At 48.9% G+C, this 22,785-nt stretch overlaps 1 protein-coding gene across 13 annotated transcripts in view; it reads right to left on the bottom strand.

The window, feature by feature from the left end:
* The window catches only part of FBXO10 (F-box protein 10), a 52,856-nt gene that overhangs the window by 17,785 nt on the left and 12,286 nt on the right, over window positions 1–22,785 (bottom strand). For all 13 annotated transcript variants that reach the window (XR_002124787.1, XM_019649513.1, XM_019649503.1 and 10 more), the window contains 8 exons: window positions 19,596–20,186; window positions 15,687–16,520; window positions 13,149–13,298; window positions 10,952–11,088; window positions 6,379–6,449; window positions 4,653–4,805; window positions 3,398–3,667; window positions 1,080–1,393 (listed from right to left, as the gene is read on the bottom strand). Coding sequence is in view for 12 of the 13 variants with exons in the window: in XM_019649513.1 (XP_019505058.1) it covers window positions 1,080–1,393; window positions 3,398–3,667; window positions 4,653–4,805; window positions 6,379–6,449; window positions 10,952–11,088; window positions 13,149–13,298; window positions 15,687–16,520; window positions 19,596–20,186 (2,520 nt within the window). In the remaining variant the exon portion in view is untranslated. Of the gene's footprint in view, window positions 1–1,079; window positions 1,394–3,397; window positions 3,668–4,652; window positions 4,806–6,378; window positions 6,450–10,951; window positions 11,089–13,148; window positions 13,299–15,686; window positions 16,521–19,595; window positions 20,187–22,785 lie in introns of those variants that run through there.

Here is a 22,785-nt window from a genome sequence, read left to right as displayed (position 1 = left end):
AGAGCTTGTCACACCTCAGGGACTCCCAGGTAAGTGAATTACCAGTTATAAATCAGGGGTGAGAACATGCGACGTAGGTCAGCAGTAAGCCATGGGAGCTTGGGGAAGGGACATTGAGACCAGCTTTAGGGAACCAGGGAAGTCTTCCTGGAAGAGGTGATGGGTAAGCTGTAGGAGTTTATCAGGTGGAGAGCAGGGGAGGGATGTTCCAGCAGAAGAAACAAAGGCCTGGCAGAGAGAGAGAGAGGAGGTGGTGCCAGAAGCCAGGGCCACTACAACCAGCTGAGGCAGCAGCTTGCCCCCCTCTCCCATTACTCTGCCCCCACAGTGCTCAGACACAGAGCCAAGGAGTTCCATTCTATTTGCCTAAATCACCACTCAGGAAGCTTCAGAGCTGAAGAGGCTTTGGAATCATAATTTCACAAGGGCAGGGACTGGGTCAGTTTGGCTCAACACTGAAACCCTAGCACCCAGCACAGTGCTTTGCATATAAAGGGAGCTCAGAGCTCACTGTTCCACAGGGGAGACAAATGGGCAAAGGAACAGATAGACACCAAGCACCGTAGGAAGTGCTCTGTGAGGTAGGGGTGAGCATAAGCACCTTAGAAATCCAGAAAAGGGGCTTCAAACAGCCAGGGTGGTCAGGGAGGGCTTCCTGAAGAAAGTGATAGCCAAGCTGTAGGACTGAGGTAGCAAAAGGAGAAGGGGGTCCTGAGTACACAGGCACTAGTGTGTGGAAAGGCCCTGAGGCAGGTCCTGTGTGAGGCTATTCTGTTAGGGGAAGAGACCTGCAATAGCCCCGACCTTGACCTGGAGACCACAAAGATACCCCAGGTGGAGCCCCCGCCCCTGGTTTCCGGTTGGTAACTCATTTACTCTTCAGGGCCCAATTCGTATGTCTCCTCCTGTGTGAAGTCCCACCTTTATCTCCCAGGCTGGGCTTTGGCAAGAGGAATGATGTCCCTTCCAGAGATGGGTGCTTAAATGCTTTGTGCTTCTCAGCAGAGAGGGCATGAGGGTTCTGCCAGGGCTGTGCCCTGGGTTGGCACCAGATGGCACACACATGCACACATACACACCTTGGTGTCAGACCTGGGCAGCAGCTGCAGCCCACTGCCCCGGTTGCCAATGATGTCGTTTTCAATGACGATGGTGCTGTCACCCTTGGTGATGATGCCATGGCCTCTGTTGTCATAGATACCATTGCCCCGGAGCTCCACCTTGCACTGGGCCTCAACCTTGACCCCACTCTGGCGGTTGCAGGAGATGCTGTTGTTAGCCACACGGGTGAGCTGGCTGCTCTGGGCCACAGTGATGCCTCTGTCCCCGTTGGCGTGGATCACGTTGGTGATGATGTGCAGTGCCTCACTGCTCTGGACGTAGAGTCCTGAGGCTGCGGGCGGAGGGGGTGGGGCGTAGAGAAAGCACAGGGTGGGCCCAGGGTCAGCCCCAACAACACCAGTCAGGAAAAGCCTTCCTGGGACTGTGCCCCCCAGGAGAGAGGCAGGGAAGAAGGGGTAGCAACACTGAGAACCAGCCCTTGGGAGTTACAGCTTCCAAGCTGGATGACACAGAGCAAGAGGAAACCTGGGAACATCAAAAAAATTCTGTTCTTGGGGCGGCAGGTTAGCTCAGGTGGCTAGAGCGCAGGCTCATAACACCAAGGATGCTGGTTCAATTCCCACATGGGCCAAAGAGCTGCACCCTCCACAACTAGATTGAAGACAACTACTTGACTTGGAGCTGATGGTCCTGGAAAAACACACTGTTCCCCAATAAAGTTTCTAAAAAAAGAAAGAAAATGTTGTGCCTTCTGAACCAAGTCCTCATTAAATGCAGTGTCAGGGAAACGTGATGCCAGAAGATTCCTTAGGCCCCGCGGGTCATCTGCCCAGGCTCGCATCCTGTGCTTGAATGCCTCTGACAACATTATCGTCCTGCTGCTGTTTGCACCTCCCCTGGCGGGGTGCTCACTACCCGCTCAGTGCCACCCATTCCACCTCCAGACAGACAGACGTACCTGGGGGAAGTTGTTTCGTTTTCCTTCCCATACTGAGCTGGAATCTGCCTCCCTACTATTTGGGGAAATTTTCTTCATGAGAAGAATTCTATCATTTCTGAGTAGACAAATTTATTAAGCTAAGTAATATAGGTCTAGCATGTGTTAGAAATTTTGGGAAGAAATGGTGTTTGGGGTTGTAGATGCTTACAGACACTATGTGTTTGTAGAAAAAAAGCAAAAAAAAACCATCAATGGGCTCAGAGCTGCACAATTTGGTCAGGAAGAGACAGCAAGGGAGGAGGACCAGGGGACAAGAGGAGGAAGACTCCCCAGTGGTGACATCCACCTGCCACCAGAGCACGAGGCACCGGGCAACACAAGGAGGAGGGTGTGGGGAGGACGGCGACGGGTCACGCGGAAGCAGTTTGGGCCATGAGCCTGCGAGTTCGAACCTCTTGGTGGCACCTGCCTGTTGCTTTTCCTACTTGGTTGAGAACAACAAATATAAATCAAGTATTTGTGAATTTATGCAGCTTTATCTGCCACATGGAGGAAACCCTGAGCTGGGAGGGGACAGAACTCATTTTCCGGGTGAGTGGGCTGGGGCTGCTGGCTACAGATCTCAGTACCCTCTGCCACTCCCAGAGGAATGAGCTTGCCAGGGCCTGGCACCCTCTTTTTAACAAGCCTTCCTCCATCAGCACCCCCAGAGCAATTCTGATAATCAGCCAGGTTTAGGAGCCCCAGAGTTGGAGTTAGATGACCTCCACAGTAAGGTTGTTTTTTTTTTCAATTCAATAAGCATTGAATACCTACTATAATTTTTTGACAAGTGTTAGATAACATGGACTTAAAACACTCTTAGTTTCTGCATATCTAAGAAAAAAATCATTGCCAATTAAACCATGATATGCCATCAACCGCAAGACACATCTCATCAGAGATGTTAAAATGTGTCTCAGAATATATTAGAAATGTGTGTACCAGGTGTGGATTTGGCACTGCAGGGGCAGGGGCCACTGACAGGGGTGGGAATCAGTTCTTTGCCTCAAGTTCACAGCCTGTCAGAGTTGACGAAACAGCCACAGAAACAAATACAGTCCCAGGCCCCCTAACAAGTAAGTGCCACTGGGGATACGGGGAGGGCACGGTTCAAAGGAGGAAAGGATAGAGGGTGCATTCATGGTGGGCTTTGAAGTTCAAGTTGTTTGAAATGTGTGGATGGGAGAAAGGGAATTTCAGACAAGGAAAATAGCATGAGCAGAGTCGGGGAGGTAGGGGACTGGATTATCAGGTAAGTGGCTGAAGCGAGTGGCCAATGAGGCTGGAAGGGCCAGTCCATGAAGGGCCCTTAAGGCAGTGAGGAGCAGGGGCTGAGAGGGAGGGGACACTCACCTCCATTGTGGTTAATACTGTTAGACTCAACAAGAGCTATGGTGATGGGCCGGCGCAGCGGGTCATCGTCCTTCTCCAGCTCTGTCTCCCAGAGGATGGCGTCCCCGTCCTCACTGAAGTTCTCCTGGGCCCCATGGCCTCCAGGGAACTCACCGGAACCATCCTTCTGGCTAAACATTGCCACTCCATACAGGCCATTGTAGCTGACGTGGTTGCTGGTGACGTGGGGCAGGCTGGATGACATCATCCACACACCACAGCCCTTATTAGCTGGGACAATGAAAGGAGCTAGTCACTGATACCAAGCAAAGCGTGAGGTACCCCCTAGAGTTCCCCCAGGAGGGGAAGCAAGAAAGGCACTGGCCTGGGAGCCCATCCCTTGATTTGCTAATGGCCTTGGACTTGATGGCTCTGGCTGCAGGCTTCTCCTTCATGTAAGAGGGAAAATAACAGTCAGGACCATCTCTCAACTAGGATCATCCCATAGGGTGTAAAAGTGCTCTGAGAACTGCCAAGGCCACACATCCAGATCAGCAGCACACAAGCTCATGGTGACAGTGTCAAAGGGGCCCTCAGTGCATCCGGCCCAACCCCTCCCTGCAGAGACGGGGGCAGCCTGAGTTTGAATCCCAGCCCTACCACTTCCTAGCTGTGTGACCTTGAGCAGGTTATGGAACCTTTCTGCCTCAGTTTCCTCATTTCTAAAATGGGGTTAATAACTGTACCTCAGAAGGCAGTCATGAGGATTAAATGTGATAATGCATATAAGGGGCCTAGCAGAGTTGGACCTGAATACATGTTAGCTGCTATTATTATTATTATTACTATCATCATCATCATCATCATATACGGTCCAGAAAGATTAAGGCTTTGCCCAAAGTCACAGAGTGAGTGAGAATAGCTTTCTTTCTATGGTTATCCTATTTCTCCTATTATATTTTCAGTTCTCTGGATCAAAAGAAAGGATAAGAGAAGTTAGATGCTCATATGTCACAGCTTAAGTGTCCCTGTCCTTACACAAGACCCAACTCTGGCCTTTTGCTGTTTTAAATGGGGGTAAAGCCCTCAGCTTTGCTGACCCCACGGGGTCAATCTGATTACAAGGTGACTTACGACAGGCTCGTTCTGAGAGGGGCTGTGTGGCTGGGACCTGGGGTGCATGCTGTTCAGTGAGGTCTCTGAGGCCCAGGGAAAGGAGGTGACTTTCTTGGGACCCCCAAGCTGGAGGTGGAACCTCCGGGAACGTGCTTCTCACCATAAATAGTGTTTCCTTCTATTAGCCCTTTGCCTTCTTCTCCCACGACCACTCCGTCTGAATAACCAAAGCAGATGAGGTTGCTCCTGAGCACGGGGACCCCTCCCCGGCGGATGTCCACGCCTCCCCACTGATTCTCACGGATGACATTTTCTACAGAGAGAGAGAGGGCAGAAAAGAGGGTCAAGACCCGAGGGCCACCTCCAGTGCTGGCAGCCGAGAGGAAGGACAGTCCAGACCAGCGTGTCCAGACTTTACCCTATCAGCAGTCAGCATCCTGAACCGTGGTTGGTGTTGGATGTTTCTGAGACTTGTTTGCTATCTGTTTTCCCAAGAGCAAGGTTTGTGTCTGTCTGTGCTCTCCTATGTGCCCAGTACCCACTATACCCAGTGGCCTTGGGACGGATGACTAAGAATGAGCTGATGTTAGGGCCCCTGTGCCAGGCCAGGCAGAGGATGTTTGTCCTGAGGGCTGAGGCAGAATCCAGCCATTCCCCCACAAGCCTGGGGAGACACTAGCCTGTCCTTCTCAGCCTCAGCTCAAGGCCGAACACAGCCTTCCTCTCCTCTCCCTTCCACCTCTCCAGGAGTCACAAGTCAGAAGGGTGGTCCTGGGACCATCTGTCCCCAGCACTGTGGCAGGGCAGACTCTCAGCCTCCTGGGACTGGAGTGCAATGGCTCATGAGACCCTGTGTGACTGGCCCCGTCCTGCCTCTGGGACCCCACCTCAAACTCCAGTCACACTAGTGACCTCCTTGTTCCTCAGGCACATCAAGCCTGTTCCCCAGGTGGCCCTGCATGGAATTCCAGTTCTTCTCCCAGGTCCCTTCTCACCATTCAGGTCCTGGCTTACACGTCAACTTTTCGGAAAGGCCTGCTCTGACCACACAATCTCAAATACCTACACAGTCCCTCTATCACCTTATCACCTTATTTTAATGATCTGCAAAGCACTTATCATCCTCAGGTATGACTTTTCTTGCTTGTCTGTGTATGCTTTTATTTATTTGTTTTCCCTTCCTAAAATGTGAACTCCTGAGAGCAGGGATGGTGTCTGCTTTGTTCACTGCTATATCCCTGGCTCCTTCATACAGTGTGTGCTAAATAAATGTCTGATGAATGAACGAAGGCTAGCTTCAGCCAGTGGGATTCGCTGGGCCAGTATTTACGGAGTCCCTTTAATGTCCCAGGTATGGCTGTGCTCCATGGTGAGGCTGCACTGACAGACCAGGCAGGCTTGATCCTTGCTTATAGAATTTACTGCCTTATAGCAAAGGAGACTGACATTAAACAGATCACTAAGAAATTAAGAAAAATGTCCTACAGAGCAGGCCTACAGGGTGCAGTGAATGTATATGTGTATAAAGGGGAGGTCAGGGCGGGCTTCCCTGAGGAAGTGACACTTAGGCTGAGACCCGAAGGATGAGCAGGAGTTGGCCGGCAGAGGGGAAATAGGGATGGATTTTCAGAGCAGGCAGAAGCCTGCACAAAAGCCAAGAGGAGGGATTCAGACAGTTGTGTGGCCTAAATGTTCCTGGGTAAGGAGCCTGACGGTAGTGATAGCCTGTGAGCACTGCGCCGGGCAAAGACAGACACCCCCTCTCTGCCAGGCCCTCCTGTGATTAGCAGGACCAGTGTGGGGAGCCAGCATCCCCGAATGCTAGCCACTGCTCAGAGTGGGAGGCCAGGCTGCGTGGCAGGCAGGCTCCAGCGTTCCCACCCTACCTGTGATGAGGCCTTTGCCATTCTCGTTGACTGCTATGCCGGCTGCACGGCCCTTGAAAATGTGGTTCCCGCTAAAGTGGAAGGAGAATAAAACAAAGAGGTGAGACCAGACCAATGTCATGTATCATAGACCACGCCCACCCAAGGTAACTGCCTTCCTTTGTGTGCTTCCCCAGATGTCTCAAGTCCACAGGGGCCTAATGCGCTTCCTGGAGTCCTAGAAGCCAGGCATTCAGCAACCTTCAGTTATCACTGACCAAAAACTAAACCCACAGCTACGCCATAGAGGCACAAAGATATCCAGGTCCTGGGGCCGCTGTTGACCGTCGTCCACATAGGAACGCCATTTCAAATGGATGTCATCGTGGTGCACAGGTCCCAGGTGAAGCCTTGGCGGTGTCAGAATTCCAAGGATGCTGAGTGAAGCTTGTCTGGGAGTGACTATGTCTAATACCTGAATCACACTCTCTGCCTGTATCAAGACTACAACCTTCTGTTTTGGTCCAACGGCTACTCTTTACCTTATTTTCTGTGAACTTAATCACCCATCCACCAAATGACCACATAAAATAATGACATGCTTTAAAAGAAGAAAACCAGATTTGAAAAAAGAGGGGTTTCAAGAACATCAGACAACATGTATGTGAAGCCTCCCGGGTCGGGTGAGCCACAAATGGAAGACGTAGGAAAGCCTGCTCCTGCGCAGAGGAACACACATGGCCCTCACTGCCATGTAACAGCCTCACAAATGAGTTCCTTCAAAGCAGACACTTGAGCATGTGAAATCACATGCATTTCTTTCTGGTCTTTGCATCTTGATTTCCTGCTGGTAAAAACAAAGCCAGGCATGACCAGACCTTAGCAGAATTAGGAGGACACGTTTGCTAATTTTACTAACAGGAATGCTGTGATCTCCTTTCCTACTGGAAGGGCACCTGTCCCCTCTCTTAGGAGGCGGCCCGCCTACTTCCTACCAGGTTGCTGAGGGATGTAGGTCCCAATATTCCTCTGGCCTTCAGAGCCTGGCAGCCCATAAAACATCGCTGAATAGGAGTTGGCTGATAAGTTTTCCCATCTTCCAGGGTGAGGTCCAAATGGTCTACATCCTTAGGAATAACCAGCAAATTATGTTAGTGCTGGGAAAGCCAGATGTCAGGTACACCTGCACTATACATTCTGGAGCTGACCAGTAAAATCACCTGTTAAAAACATCCCTATCGGGCCGGCCGAGTGGCGCGTTGGTTAAGAGCTGGCTTGGGACCCCAGAGGGCCCCGGTTCGGATCCCACATATGAGGGCCAGTGACACTGCCCTCCACAGCTAAGATGCTGAACAACAGCTCAACCTGGAGCTGGGCTGCCGTGAGTCCCCGAGGACAGCGTAGGCTGCAGCCCCAGCTGCAGTGGGCTGCCATGGGCTACCGTGTGTAGCCAGCAGTCAGCGTGAGCGGCCAGCAGCCTCCATGAGCGGCCGTCCAGAAGCCGGCGACTGATCTGCCTCACCCGGGAAGAGCGCAGTGATGGTGCCAACTTGGGCCAGTGAAGCAACATCCTTCACAACTAGACTGAAGAACAAAAGGACAGCAACTTGTCTGTTCCCCTTCCTCTAATTCCCAGCGCTGTTCCCATCCCCCAATTCCCCAATAAAAATCTTTAAAAAAAACACCCCAAAAAATCCCTATTTTTTTCCCTCAGACATATCCAAAGAGTCTGCTTTGATGTGGTTATAATTCGGTTGGCTAATGGTTACTGTGGGTTTCTAGAATACACAGTCAGAAGCAGTCCCTGGCCTAGGGCATGCCTCATCCATGTTTCTGAGAGCTGTGCCATGGTACCAAATGCATGACTGGTATATTTTTAATACAAATCTAACCTCCAGAAAGGACCCATGGTCACTTGGAGAAACATGTATGTGTGTGCACATAAGGCAGGCAGAATAAAGATAAAAAAGAAGTATCAGAAAACATTTAGGACAAGGGGACAGATCTTTGTTCCAAGAACCAAGGGTGAGATATTGACTGCAGATGAGCCAGCTTGAGTCCTGTGCTTCCTTGTAGCCAAGGCAAAAAGAGAAATGCAATAGGTAATATAACTCACTGGCAAAAAAAAAAAAGCTGTGGTTTGCCTTAACCAGACCACATTAGCAATCTCAAAATTTATTCTGTACCTTCACTGGATCCCTACCTTCCATATCAAAGAAACATAAAGGAAAAAGCACAACTTAGCCTCTCAAACAAGACACTGATCTGATTATAATATTCCTTGTTCAAAACCCTTCAGCAATGCCCCAGCACCCATAAGGTAAAGTCCAATCTTCCTAACTTTGTGTATGGATGCTATAACAAATTACCACAAACTGCATGGCTTAAAACAACACAAATTTATTATCCTGTAGTTTAGGAGGTCGAAAGTCCAAAATGGGTCTTATAGGGCTAAATCAAGGTGGCAGCAGAGCTGCATTCCTACTGGATGCTCTGGGGGGGAAATCCATTTTTGTCTTTTCCAGCTTCTAGAGGACGCCCATGTTTCTTGGCCTGTGGCCTCATAACTCTGACCTCTGCTTGTGTTGTCACATTTCCCGTTGCTCCCCTCTTCTAAGGATCCTTGTGATTACACTGAGCCCGCTTGGATCATCCAGGATCATCTCTCCATCCCAATTTAAGGATTCAATCTTTAATTTAATCACATCCACAAAGTCTCTTTTGCCCATGTAAGGTAACATATCCATAGGTTCCAAGGATCAAGTCATGGGTATATTTGGAAGGTCATTATTCTACCTGCCACCCTTGGCATTTGAGGTCCTGTGTGCTCTAGCATCAGCCTGCCTTTGTAGGCTGATCGTCTACTCAATCCCCCAGAGCATCTTGAGCCCAGACATTTTTTTTTATCATTTCCCCAAGACATATCCGGAATTTCACTGCCCCTAGGCCCAGAATGCCTTTTCCCCTGGCCATAAAATCCTATTTATCCTTCAAACACAACTCAAATGGGAGTGCTCCATGTGCCTGTCCCTGACTTGCTCAGCTGTTAGCGTGGCTGGACTCCTTTGGCACCTGCATGAAGACCTATTAAAGCACTTGTTTTGGTGAGTCTTCCCTCATGGTTCTTTGTGTGTATTTCTATCTCCAGCATGAGATGGTAAATTCCACACAGCAGACTGTTCTTACATGCTTTTTATATCACTTCCCCCTCACCTAGAATAAACACTTAAGTAGGTGTTAAATAAATAACATGCATACAAATAAACATGCCCTTGGTTTAAGGCAATAATGCAAGAGATGGAGAAAGAGTTCTATGACCACTAACCTTTTTAGTAAGCTATTAACAGCAAAAAAAAAAAACAAATAAAAAAACTAACCATAATAGAACTGGCTCAAAAATTATGTAATATCAAAACAGTGAAATGTTCTGAAACGTTCCAAAGTGATAAATATAAGGGCCATGCAACACCATGGAAAAGTGCATATGGAATAATGCAGGAGAAAATAGCCGAGAATATATGTGCTGCACGGTAATGCATTATTTTCCTAAAGCACAGACAGCTGTGTGAGCCTTCTGCTCAAAACCTTCAACAACTCCCCATTATCTAGACAGGACAAACGCCACACTCCTCAGCTTAGTCTACATAAAGCCTTCATCGTCCAGCCCAAGGCTTTCTTTCCATCATCCACTTCCCCTATGCTGCGTAGCAGAGATGGAATCCCACAGGGATAGAAAAGGTCACGTTGTAGTGACCACAGCACCCAAGATTTGATGGGACAGTCCCAATCTAAAATATTTTATACCAATGTCACACCTGTGTCAGACCTTTCCTCAAGCCACAGTGGACTGTTTGCTAACCCCTGGATCTCCTGTGTTCCGCTGCCTTTGCTCAGGTTGTTCCCTTACTAGGAATGTCTACCCCTACTTCCATGACAGTCCTAGTTCTACCCATATTTCAAAGTCCAACTCCAGTGCCATCTCCGAAATGAGGCCTTCCCACACTCCCCTAGAATGGTTCCCTCCCTCTCTGGGAACCACAGTCTGCCCTATACGATAGCTGGGAGGGCAGATCCCTGGTTCCAGGAGGGCCACTGCCATTTCCACCTACAGCTTACACCACTGATCGATCTCAGCATGCTTTCATGCTGAGGCCAGATGTAGCCTCTGGATCTTACCACAGCATCCCAGGTAGCCACTATCAGCTGACGGGAGTTGAAATCTCTATGCTATCTCTATGCCATCTCTATCTTAGAAATATTTCTGGGCACATATGTCCTCCAGACTAGAGTAAGCTCCTAGGGAGCAGAGTCTGCCTCTTGTTTACCTTTGTTATTATTATTAGAAGTGCTCAGTAATGTTTGTTGGGTAGAATGGCTACATAGCTATCCAGAAGGGCACACAGAAACACAAAAGCGATTGTGCTATTGTGGTGCGATTATGGGTAAAGTTTCTTCTTTGCTTGCGGCTGTACAGTTGTTTTAGTAAACAAAGATAGTTTCAAATGGAGGAAAGACAGGGAGTAGGGAAGCAGAGATGAGGGAGCAAAGAAGGGACCATGGGTGAGCAGGATGGTCTGGGTGCAGCAGTGCATACCTCACGATTGGATTTCCGTGGTACAGGATATAAATGCCAGCTTCCTTATTTGAAAAGATTTGATTGCTCCGGATGATGCCTTTCCCATTGCCAAGGACGACAATGCCAGAGCGAAGGCCATGGTGGATCTGGTTACACTGTAAGTGAACATGAGACACCACAGAAGACAGATCAGACATGCCGGCGAGAAGCAGAGGGCTCAGCCACTGCCCCACAGCAGGGCCAGGATGAATACAGTGGAGAAGACAATGTCAGTCTAAGATCTCTGGCACACGACGAAATGCATGGACGCTACTGCGGCCCTGCCCTTTCTGCACAGGTGCACAAATGGGAGCCTATCAGGCAGACTCAGAAGACAGGAGTCTTCACTACCCTGCTTCTTGGCATGAATGCAGTGATGCTGGCCCTTACTGATGAGGGCTCTTGCTCTCCACTGGGAGCCATGCTACTGGAAATTTCTGAGTCTCCAAAGAGCCCCCCAAACACACAATCACCTAGCCAGGCCACACCGCCCAGGGTTTGGGGAGCCCACTTCTCAGGGAAGGGCAGCATTTCAGTACATGAGATGTAGGCCAAGTGCCGTCCCAAGGGGGCCACATCCAGGGAAGGGTGGTAGCCATTTGGCCTTTAGTCCTCACTTATTCAGGGAGGGTTGTGGAAAGACATGGCTCTGGGGAGCTCAGATGTCCCCTAGGGCATGAGGTGATAGGTGTGTGAGCTACAAGGAACCTAAGAGATATTCATTCTAACGCCTCTTTGTACTAATGGGGAAACAGGCCCAAGGCTGTGTAACGTTTGTGCCAGAGCCAGATCTGAGCCTAGTTTTTCTGTTTCCTAGTCAGTTAGTTGCTTTTGCACAGTGACAAAAATTTTAGATTATAATAAATTACAATAAAATTGTTTCACTAATTATTAATTTACAGCCCAAACACAATCCCAACTTAAATCAGGAAGTTAGCCGTTTCTCCTCCAAAAGAATTTCACCCAAAGTTCTAGTTTTCTGTAAAGCGTTCCATGCTGCAAGCTCTTCTATTCTTACTCAATTTCCAGATTTTCTCCTGACAGGTGAGGCTGACTTACCAGGGCAAGCACAGCCTCACAGGAGCCCCTCACAGTGTTGAAAAGCGTGGCGAGAGAGGCATCTGGAATGGCATTTCCATCCACACCCTTTCACAAAGCCAAGACTGATATGCAGCGGCCCCTCCCACCTCCACCGGCTACACCTGCCCACCCCTGAAAAGGCAAACTTATCCTTCTGGCAACAGTGGCAACAATTTCATCAAACACCAGAAGCTGGCAGAAACATAGTGAGAGGAAGGGGTTAGAAGACACTGGCTGGGCGTGTCATTTTAAACATAGTTAGGACTTTCCTTTCTCTGTGTTTTTAAGGGCAGTCTAGATGGAATGGGTTACGAACATCAACTCTGAGTCAGACTGCCCAGATTCAAATACCAGTTGTGTGATTTGGGGCAAGATCCTCAGCCCCTTTGTGTCTCAATGTCTCACCTTATTGTAAAATGGGGGTAACAATTCTACCCCACAGGGTTGTATAAGGATTAAACCGTAATTAAGTACACACACACACACACACACACACACACACACACACACACAGTGCTTAGAACTGTATCTGGCATATAATATGCACTACACATAAGGCTGGATATTATTTTTCCAGGCCCATAAAAAGTCCATCATGTTTTCCAATTTCTGGGAAATCTGTCTCTCGAGGAAGGCCAGGGAGGAAAGGGGGCTGGTCTGTCATGTCACTGGTCTCATACGCTAGGATTTTAAGTGGCTTTCACACTGGTGTAAAATCAAATTCACTATGACCTCACAATATCCATGAAAACAAAGAACCTTCATAACTAAATATCCTTTTTATAGTAAAGAATGAACTAACTTGGTGTTTTATTCTTGATCCACATGTCTCTTAGGGCAGACATCATTATTTTTATTCTTACCAAAGTCAAGGCCAGCCAGAGCGCACCGGGGCTGAGGGACGGTCCTGTGAAACTCCCCTATCTCTCCAGCCCACTTTCTTACTGACAGGGAGGCTACAGGGAAAAGGGCAGGAACCCCCTGCAAATAGGAAGCAATATAAATTCCAGATGGCAACATTTATTTAACTGTCCTCAGAAAAGGTTTCTGAGCGGCAAGAAGCACTCTGAAAGGGCATGAAGACAGAGAGAAGTACCAGGATTAGCGGGTCGGACTTCTTCCGGATGTCAACGCCAGCCTCCGCGTTATGGTATATGTTGTTGCCAGCGATCAAGCCTCCGCCCTCCAAGCGAAGAAAGATGCCTGATGCTCTGCAGCGGTGAATGTCGTTCCTCAGCATGACGATCTAAGCAGAGAACAGAAAGCCATTTGTTTTCCTGTCACAAAGTTTTTTTTCTTTTTTTAAAAAAAATCACTCGGGAACACGAGTCTTTTCCTTAGCATCTGGTGCGTGCTGCTCAACTTGTAGGCGGGAGGAGCGCCTCGGTGCCAGCACAGCCACTCCGGCTGTGTGCTCACAGGGACAGAGCCATCTCTGTGCCTCTGCTGGCTTTGCCCTCTTCACCAGCCTCACTCTGGTTTTTTAATAAAACCTGGATCGAAGCTTGGCCCTGTGCTCCATGTTCACAACTTCTGAGCAGAATAACTGGATGATGGGATGGAAAGGACCCTTAAAAAGAGGACTCAGCGGTCTTCACATTCCACACGCACTGGGCTTCCATGACCATATCCCTGGGGCCCAAGGGCACAGCTACTTTGAATGGAACCAAGTTCCAGGTCGACGACTTCCACATGCGCCTTCGCAAAAACTCACTTGCCTGAGAAAGCACCTGAGAGTAACGTTCTCTTCTTCCATCTTCCCTTTCACTTTATAAGACAAAGGCCTATTCTTGCCCATTCTGAATTTTTCTTGGTATATTATCCTGGGATGAAAAACCACTGGAATTCCCAACTAAGGGACAATCAGAGGTGCTGGTATAAGGAAGCCCCCTTTAAACAAAGCACCATAACCCAGCACACAGCATACGAAGGGGCTATATTGCCACTTACACTTTCTTCTTACTTTTAATAATTATATTAAAACTCTAGAACATATTTATACTGTTTTAAACAATTGTGTAGTGACAATAAAAGTATATTATGTTAGGATAAAATTCTGTGAGGGGTAAAACAGAATGGAAGTACAATTTCAAGGAGAAGCTTTTAGCTTCTTAGGATGGAGAAAGTTGGAAAAAATTGCTCTCTCACTTATAAGAAGATACAAAAACATAACCTTTCTTGAACCCATCAGCAAGCCAAGGTTGCAAGACAAGCAACTAGCCTGAAAGTAGCGTGAGAGTACAGGAACTCTGGGAGGAGTTGCATCTATCCACTTCCGCATGGACCTCACTAGGAGCTCATGGAGAAAGCCTGGGGACAGGACAAGAGATGCGGACAGGTGCCCTTGTGGTGGGGACTTGGGGGAAAGCATGCAGTGACTGTGAGAAAAGCATTAAGCTCCTCCTCAATTTTTCTTCCCTAAATTTCCCATAGAACAAGACTGTCACTCTCTAGGAAGGGAACAGGAAAAAACCCCAAAAAAACCAAAACCTGTACCTCGGGGGAGGTGGGAGAAAAACGTCTTGGGCCCCCCTAGTGCTGGGAGTGAGGCAGGACCAATGAAAAGGATGTGTCCCTGAGGGCCTTGGCCCATGAACACAGCAGCTAACCTAAGACTAATGATAAATCAGGACGTGAGAGAAACCCTGTCACCACGTCATTAGGCTAGCCTGCGCAGAGCCACTAATGAAAACAGTCTACTGTTGGGAGGGTCAAGAGCATGGAGAGAGATCCTATGTGAGGAGCAGGGGCAAAGGGAAGACCCAGGAAGGAGAAAAGCCCACTGCCAAACCAGCACAAGGTCATGATGGAGAAACGTGAGGCCTGTGGTACACTGAGGATAATCAGAACCACAAGAAAATCTGAATGAGCTCCATTCCTGACTAGATCAACCCAAACCCTGGGCCTGTAATGGCCTCGCCAAAGAAGAGGCGTGACCATTTCCACACATCAATACGGTTTACCTCAGTCTCTGCTGTCCTATACGAGATGCCTGACTTTTAAACTAAAAAGTGCAAGATACACAAGAAGCAAGAAAAAGTGAGTCAGTGATAGTTTCTTCACAGAGCCTGAAGCAACCGGGTCCCTTCAGCCAGCCTTTACCTTCCTGGGGGTGTTCCGGAGGGCAGACGGGGTGGCTGCCCTGTGGCCACCAGATCAAAGCCTTGCTCCTGGGCACAGGGACAGCTCAGTAAGCCCTGCACTCCCGCCTACAGCTCCCTGCTTGTATGAATGCTACTTAGTGTATCGTTGTACTCATGAGACACGGACTTTGTTTAACCACAAACCCTAAATATCAGTTTTTCACGTTCCTTTTTAGACACTCACTAGCTGCACAGTTGACTCACTGGCTGCGTGATTCCTGCCAAAAGTCCCCTGAGGGCCATAGATCAAGCGGGCTATAACTAAGGCTGTATAATGGGATAAGATGGGAAGAGTAGTTTCTTCCCTGTCCAAATCAGATGATGGACATGAGGCAAGTGTGTGTTATAAGCTGTAAAAACGGTGATTTTTAAAAAATGCAAAATAGCCCTATTTTGTATTTCTGCATGTAGCCTCAGAGGCCCTCTCATCAACCAACAGTCATGTTCCTGGTGACCCAGCAAGGCCTGTAAAGTAAGCCTTAGGACAGCACCTTGCTGTTGTGTATACACCGCACCGCGTAAGTCAGGTTCCGGAAGATGTTTCCTTCCATCTTGGCTCGGCCGTAGGAGCACACAAAGACGCCTCCCTTCCCGTCCCGGAAGAGGCACTTGCGGATGAGGCACCCCTGCACGGAGCTGGCCAGTGCCATGGCCTCCTTGTCTTTCTGCAGCTCCTGCTGCAGCGAGTTCAGCACTAGGCAGCTGGGCAGCTGAATGGATGCTCCTGGCAGAGGTGGGCCCAGAAAGGACCCCCCCAGAACAGGGCGTGGGCCCTGCACTTGGTAGGACAGTCTGTACATGAGCTGGTCCTCGTCCTCATCCTCACCGCTGGGACTTAGGCCTCCATCGCTGCTGTCTGGGGTCTGGGCCACCCTTTCCCCATCGCTGCCCACCTCTGCCTCCTGTGAGCCAGCCTTGGAGCCTGGCTTCGGGGAGCTAGAGGTTGGGCTCGTAGGGCTCTGGCTGCCCTCAATGACAATGTCACAGGTCCTTGGGCTCCAGGCCTGGTCCCTGCTCTCCAGGTCCAGAGACATTAAAGAGTCAGAGTTCTCTGTGGGGAGCACACTGGGAGAGGACTTGATGAGCCCGAGTAGGTACTTGTAGGCCCAGTTCTTGTCCGCAGATGGGTGGCCCTCAACAGTCACAGAGTTGTTTTCACTACCCACAAATTCACAGTTTTCCAGGACACACAGGGGCACGTTGTGCAGGAAGACATGGGTGTTTTTGAAGGTGCAAAACTTCACTTGGCAGGTGCCTGGTCCATGGATCTGGATGTGCCCATTCTCGAAGTTGCAGTTGTCAAACTGGACATGACCTGATGTTGTCTGGGGAATAAAAAAGAGAAAGTAGAGATAACAGGAATAAGATCTGTCCTGCTAATCAGAACTCTTACTGCTCGTTAAGGACCATGGAACATGGAGGGGCCATTTGTCCTGCTGATCATGTGCCCTTCCCCAAGCGGTCATGTGTCAGCTGGTTCCAAGAGGACCCGGGAGCTGCTCTGCATCAGAGGGAAGACACCTGAAGTTGCCTGCCCTTCCCTCCCCCTAATTCCAGAGGGAGGGAGACATGCGTGGAAATGGACAATGGCAGAAAAGTTCACACTCTGCAGCAGGGCCCTGCCTAAAAATTTCAAATCTCAAGTACACTCTCCTAATACTCAAGAGATGCCTAGTGAGAGTAAAACTTAGGGGGGTGAACATGGGGAAGGGGCAAGAAGCTGAAGGATCACGGGGATGTTTGGGGGACATGGAATCAACACGTTAACACAGGAAGTGAACCAGGCGAGCATCACTGTAGGGATGATCAGAAATGATTGGGAGAACTTTGAATTTTTACAAACATAGGAATTGGCTGGGATGTGAGCCCAACTTTACCAAAACCTCTAAGGGTGAGAGAGTCCCAGCTTGAAGTCTGGCTTCTAGGAAGAATGTGTCAAATCATGTAGCGCTTCTCTAGCTTCTCTACATCTTACCCTTCTAAGCATCTTCACTTCATTTGCACCTGCTCTCGGCCCTGCAGGTGTGTGTCCTCCCAAGCCTGTTCTCTGCAGCACACCGCAGAGCATCTGCTTGGTGTCCGAACTCAGGAGAGAGCCAGGCAGCAGCCTGAGGGCTGACAGAGGACAGGGCAGGCCAGGAGGGGCTGAGCCCTGCCTGGGATGGGGCAGGCAGTGGGGAGGCCCAGCCAGAGGTGCTGGGAAAGAATCCAGTCTGTGTGGGAACTGGTGGGTGTGGGGCATAGCAAGAGACAGCAGGCCATGTCCCTAAAGTGGGGACAGGTATGCTGCATGGCTGGGTGATGCTGAGCAGTGGTTAAGAGCACAGGCCCTGGAGTCTGACTGCACAGGGAAGCTCCTAGCTCTGCTTTTTTTAAGTGTGTTACCTTAGACAAACAACTTCACCTCTCTAAGCCTCAGTTTCTTTGTCTGCAATATGGGGCTTACTAGCTGACAAAGCACCAGGCACAGAGCCAGGCATAAAGTTATACTCAGCAAAAGTTAGGAATTCATTTGGGGTCAGGGATGCAAAGAGCAGAGAGTCCTCCAAGTGGGGCAGGAAAGTGCTAAACCAGACAGCACAGCTCACCTGAGCCCCTGAGCTCTCTGGGCCTGCCTGAGAAGCCCAACCATTCCATATTTCTGAAGAAGGACTGTTTCTGGATTTTGCGCCAAATTCCATCAGATGGATATGAACCATAAAATGAGGAAATGTTTTATGATCCCCTTGAGTAATCCAGACACATCCACCCCTTGAACAGTTCTTACGTTCTCTAGCAGTGACCAACCTAGACAGCTTATCCCCTTAACCTCTCTAAGTGCTTCCGTATGGCTGGCCTAATTTTTTCCTTGCTGTAATTTAAGTCTGCTTTCTCTTACTTGGTCCTCTCTGTAGATAAACACCAGCTCTCTGAATATGCATAGCTACTGTAAGGTTCTCCTCAGAAGTCACTGAAAACTGCTGTGAAATCACCCGGGCCTTTGCAGTTTTCAGGCAAGGTCATTTTAGCCCCTAGCCCCATTTTTAGTGAAAAGACAATCATGGACTGAGCACTAACATATGCCAAGCACTAAGCCAGATGGTGGGATGGGCTACAAAGAATTCTAAGGCCAGGCCCCATCCCTTGAGGATCCGCGGCTACACTTCTGAGGGGGAAGTAGAGCCAAAATGAACAAATGCTCTAAGAATAAATGTTGTATGAAACATGAAGAGTTTGGAAACCAACTCTTCTTCTGGGTCTGCAGACCAGCACAGGGGGAGCTCATTGGTCCTTCTGAAACATTCCAGCCTAAGCAGCAGGGAATCCTGCACAATATAATTTCACAAGTGCTTAGAATCAGAAGGCCTGGATTTGAGATCTAACTTCACTAATAATCCATTTGAGAAAGTAACTTAGTATCTCTGAGCCTCAGTGACTCTCATCTGCAAACAGGGTACCACATCTGCTCTGTCTACCCCATATGTTCATTATGGGGGTCAAATGAGGCCACAGATGGAAAGTCACCTAGATTATGGATACAGACTTTGGATCCTAGTTCTGTCCCTCACTAGGTCTGAGACTTGGATATGTCACTTAATCTTGTTGAGCCTCCGTTTGCTAATCTATAAAATCAGATGATGTAACCCATTTAATAAATGGCTGTAAAACATATGCCTGGCACACAGTAAGTACATCGTAAATGATTGGTGGTATAATGATCATGACAAACCTGAGAGACAATTTAGTTATTATTGGTAGTAATATTGGTAATATAATTTTTACTGACTGGGTACATAATCCAGGTATTGCAGTCAGTTTCTAGGCAATGTGAGAGCTGTAGACTGCTCTGCCAGGAGCTAGCAACATCTCAGTACGCACTTTGCTTTGAACACAACTTCTGCTCTGTGTTCCTAGAAGGAATGTGTTGGGGCTGATACTTCCTGACCCCTCTCTAGTCACCCTTGATAAAAGCCTGACCTTCCTTGACCCTCCACAGGGTGGGGCTAATGCATTGAAGGTCATTGGTCCTGCATCACCTCCCCCTTTTATGGCCTTCTCTCTGGGCATGCCGCCATAAAGTGTTCTCTGCTTTGTCACCACGTGGCCTGCTAGCAGGACCTGGCTTTCCCACCTGGCTCCTCCACCTGTGGCTCTAGTTGATCCAGTTTGTAAGGGAAGGAGCACAAAACAATTTTGGCCTCAAGTCCAAGGCTGATTTTTTAATACAGCTTTGCCAGGAATAAAGCAGAATGTTAATCCCTACTGATCCCTGTGCCTATTTCTGAACTCAGAGGAGTGTATTATAGAAATAATGACTAAACTCTCAGTTTCAACAAAAAAAGGGATTACAAACCCACTGAAAAGATACCGAGGACCAAGGTCAGGGCTGGAGAAGCCATCCATCTCATGTGGACACCGACCTTAAACATGAAGGGTGAGAACCAGGCCGGCATGAAGACGAGGTTGCACAGGCGTGTGGTTGAGCAGTGCTGGTCAATGCTGGCTAGGAGGGCCACTTCGCCCAGCTTCCCATGGCCCACAATCTCCACAGGCACCTTCAGGATGATTTCACCTTGCTCTTCGTACACACCTGGGAACAGCACAATCCGGTCATAGAGGCTGGCCATGGCCAACGCACTGCCCAGGCTGTCAAACTCATGGCCTGGCCCGACACTCAGGGTACGACGTTCCCTCCTCCGGCGAAACAGAGAAAAGCAGATAGAGGACTCCAAGTCCAGGGCATTCTTGGTCCACGTCTTTGAGGCAAGGTAATGCTGCTTGAAAGCCTCCCTCCAAGACTCAGGCTCCACATTAGGCTGGTTGGGCCAGTTGGGGTGGCGGCACTCGATGCAGTCCAGACATAGCTGCCGCCAGCGGGTGCTGTCGAGACTGAGGATCAGCTCATACCAGGCCCTGCACACCAGGCTGCAGCGGCCCAGGTCGGGAAGGTGCAGGTAGGCTAAGATCATGCGCCACAGCTCCAGAGGGAGCCCGCCAGCCTCCATGGTCACCTGGGAGACAGACACAGAACTAAAGACCTTATTGTCGACTTTGCTTATGGTCCCCCCTAAAATATCCTCATCTTTCTCTTAACCCTAGGGTGAGCAAGTGAACAAGGCCCAGCCAATCATAGGGCTCCATCCCCTCAATCAGAATCCTTTTCTGGGATTTTTCTACCTGGAATCAGCATGGATGACTCTCTTTTCTCTTTGATCAGACAATATAAGGATATGACCTCAGAAATGGTGGCAGCCTCATTCCCCACCTTGTGAAGAAAACCTTGTGGTACCAAAGCCAAGCAGAAATGAGAAATTAAAGATAAAAAAGGGAAAGAAAAAAAGTGAGCACATGTATGTGTGTCCTGGTGGTACTGACTCCAGATCCCTGCAGATGTCCTGGAACCTTTAGCTAGTCCTTCAATTCTGTGAGGCACCTTAGTGGGCTTATAATAAATGCCCTTTTTGCTTAAGCTGGTTTGATTTGGGTTTCTGTGACTGGTAACTAAAAGAGTTTGGACTAATATAGAGGGAACCCGCCTTTGGCTGCTACGGTCCCAGGGCTCTGGATCCTCTAGATTCCCAGGGAAGGACCTCTATTTCTTCACACCAATAGGAACGAGAGCTGAGGCAGTCAGTGTCCAACTGTCTGCCTCCCCTTGTTACCAGATCATATAATTACCACTGCTTCCCCATGGGAGGCAGCCTCAGGAAAGACTGCTGTCGACAGGCTGTGGGTCTCTATCCTGGTTGTGCCACTGGTTACTGATGTAACCCCAGTGTCCTAAACATCTACTGGGCTGGCTGCCCAGCCATCTGCCCCCTATCTTTCTTCTGGAAAATATCCTCCCCTCCTCCCAGCAATTTACACTACATGGTTATAGAGGTAGGGCTCCCTGGAGCCGTGTGTGTAGAACGATGCTACTCCAGCCCCTTGGCTGCAACTGATTGGACTCTGGATGGCTCCAACTGGGCCACTGAGACCTTCTCCAGGGGAATATGAGCTGTGATTCTAGAATCAGGTTGACTTCTTTCCTGAACAGAGGGGACGGAATAGCTTCTTTTCTAAGCTATAAACTTAGGAATAGTTGCTGGTGACCATTTTCTTGGAGGCGGGGTACAAGAAACTGGTCTACAATGAGAAGAGAATAAATCATAGACACAGGAAAAAGCAGAGAAAGGGCAGAAACAAGGGCATCCTCGTTTCTCTACAGCCTCTAGGTCACGGCTTCAGGCTGTTCTCAAAACTCAGCTTTATCCTTGCCTTTTGAATTCCATCAGCTGTCTCAGCACTCATCAAAAATTCTCCTTTTTACTTAAGCTGGCTTCACTGAATTTCTGTTATTTATATCTGGTTAAAGCCCTCTCATTTATGAGTATCCGTTTCCCTACCTGAAAAACAACGGGATTGGGTTAGATGACCTAGAGTAGAGCAACTTCCAAGTCTGAAACCCTATAAAGTCTAGACAACTAGAAACGAAAACTAGAGACAGGACAGACTCTACAACTGACTTTAATCAAGTTTCTAAGCTCCCAGGGCCTTGGCTCTGTGAAAATGATAGTCATACTTGTCAGCTTCTAAGCCCCAAGAAGTCTAGAAGCACAAATGTGTGATTATGTCTGGAAGAAACTCTGAGCTTCCTCAAGACGGGTGTGGATTTAATGCTACAGATTAGTACTGGAGCCTGGGTAAGTAGGTTGTTCCCTAATGATCACCCAGTGAGATTTACTAAGTCTGCAGAAGCACTGGAGAAAAGCTGGGTTCTGGACTTGTAAACATTACAAATACAGAGAAAACACTGGGTTCCTGACAGCTGTCACTCACCCTGATGAATGCCTGATGACTTATTCACGGTGTTTCTGTGACCATGATGTCTCCTATTCCTCACCTACTTCTTCAACTATACATTCTCAAGCTTTCTAAGAGAGAAATGCTCTTCTACCCCTTCTCCAACCATCCTGTAGCTAAGTGATCACATTCGCCCTCTTGGCTTCAATGACCATTAAATTCTCGACTACAGAATCTGTAGTGCCAGCCCCACGGGTCTCTTTAAGGCTCCATATGTATACACCCAATTGTCTGTTGGGCATTTCTACTCAGATGTTCCATGGATACTAAAAACTCTGAATCGTATCCAAAACTACGTCAGGCCATGGCAGAGTAACTGGAACTGGATTCATCCTTCTGCCATCACCAACTCTAAAGCTGGACCAAGTGTATGAGACAACTGAAATATATGCTTTCAGGTACTGAGCAGCCAGCCAGCTGCACAAGACTGTGACCTTTGAAAAGGGGAACAGGGGGTACATGCAGGACTGCCCGGCTTTCATCCCAGAGCCCCTTCTTACTGTGGCGTAGGGAGATGGTGCCCAAGCAGAGTGGTGGTCTCACTGAGCAGGCAGATTTGAGTTCCATGCTGCCAAAGCGGCTAGAGTCTGTGAAGCAGGGGACCGGAATGGAGCAAGCACACAGGGTAGGGGTGGAGTGGGCGAGCAGTTTCTTGGCTGCAAGCTGGACTGCACATGCGCAGGGCAAGACTTCATCGGGCCTAGAAGTCACCTGCCATGGGGTAAACAGTGATACGAGAGCTCACACAGAGCTGGGAGACCACGG

The sequence above is a fragment of the Hipposideros armiger genome, unplaced genomic scaffold (assembly GCF_001890085.2).
Source record: "Hipposideros armiger isolate ML-2016 unplaced genomic scaffold, ASM189008v1 scaffold_133, whole genome shotgun sequence".
NCBI lineage: Eukaryota > Metazoa > Chordata > Mammalia > Chiroptera > Hipposideridae > Hipposideros > Hipposideros armiger.
This window is presented reverse-complemented; position numbering and strand designations above follow the sequence as displayed.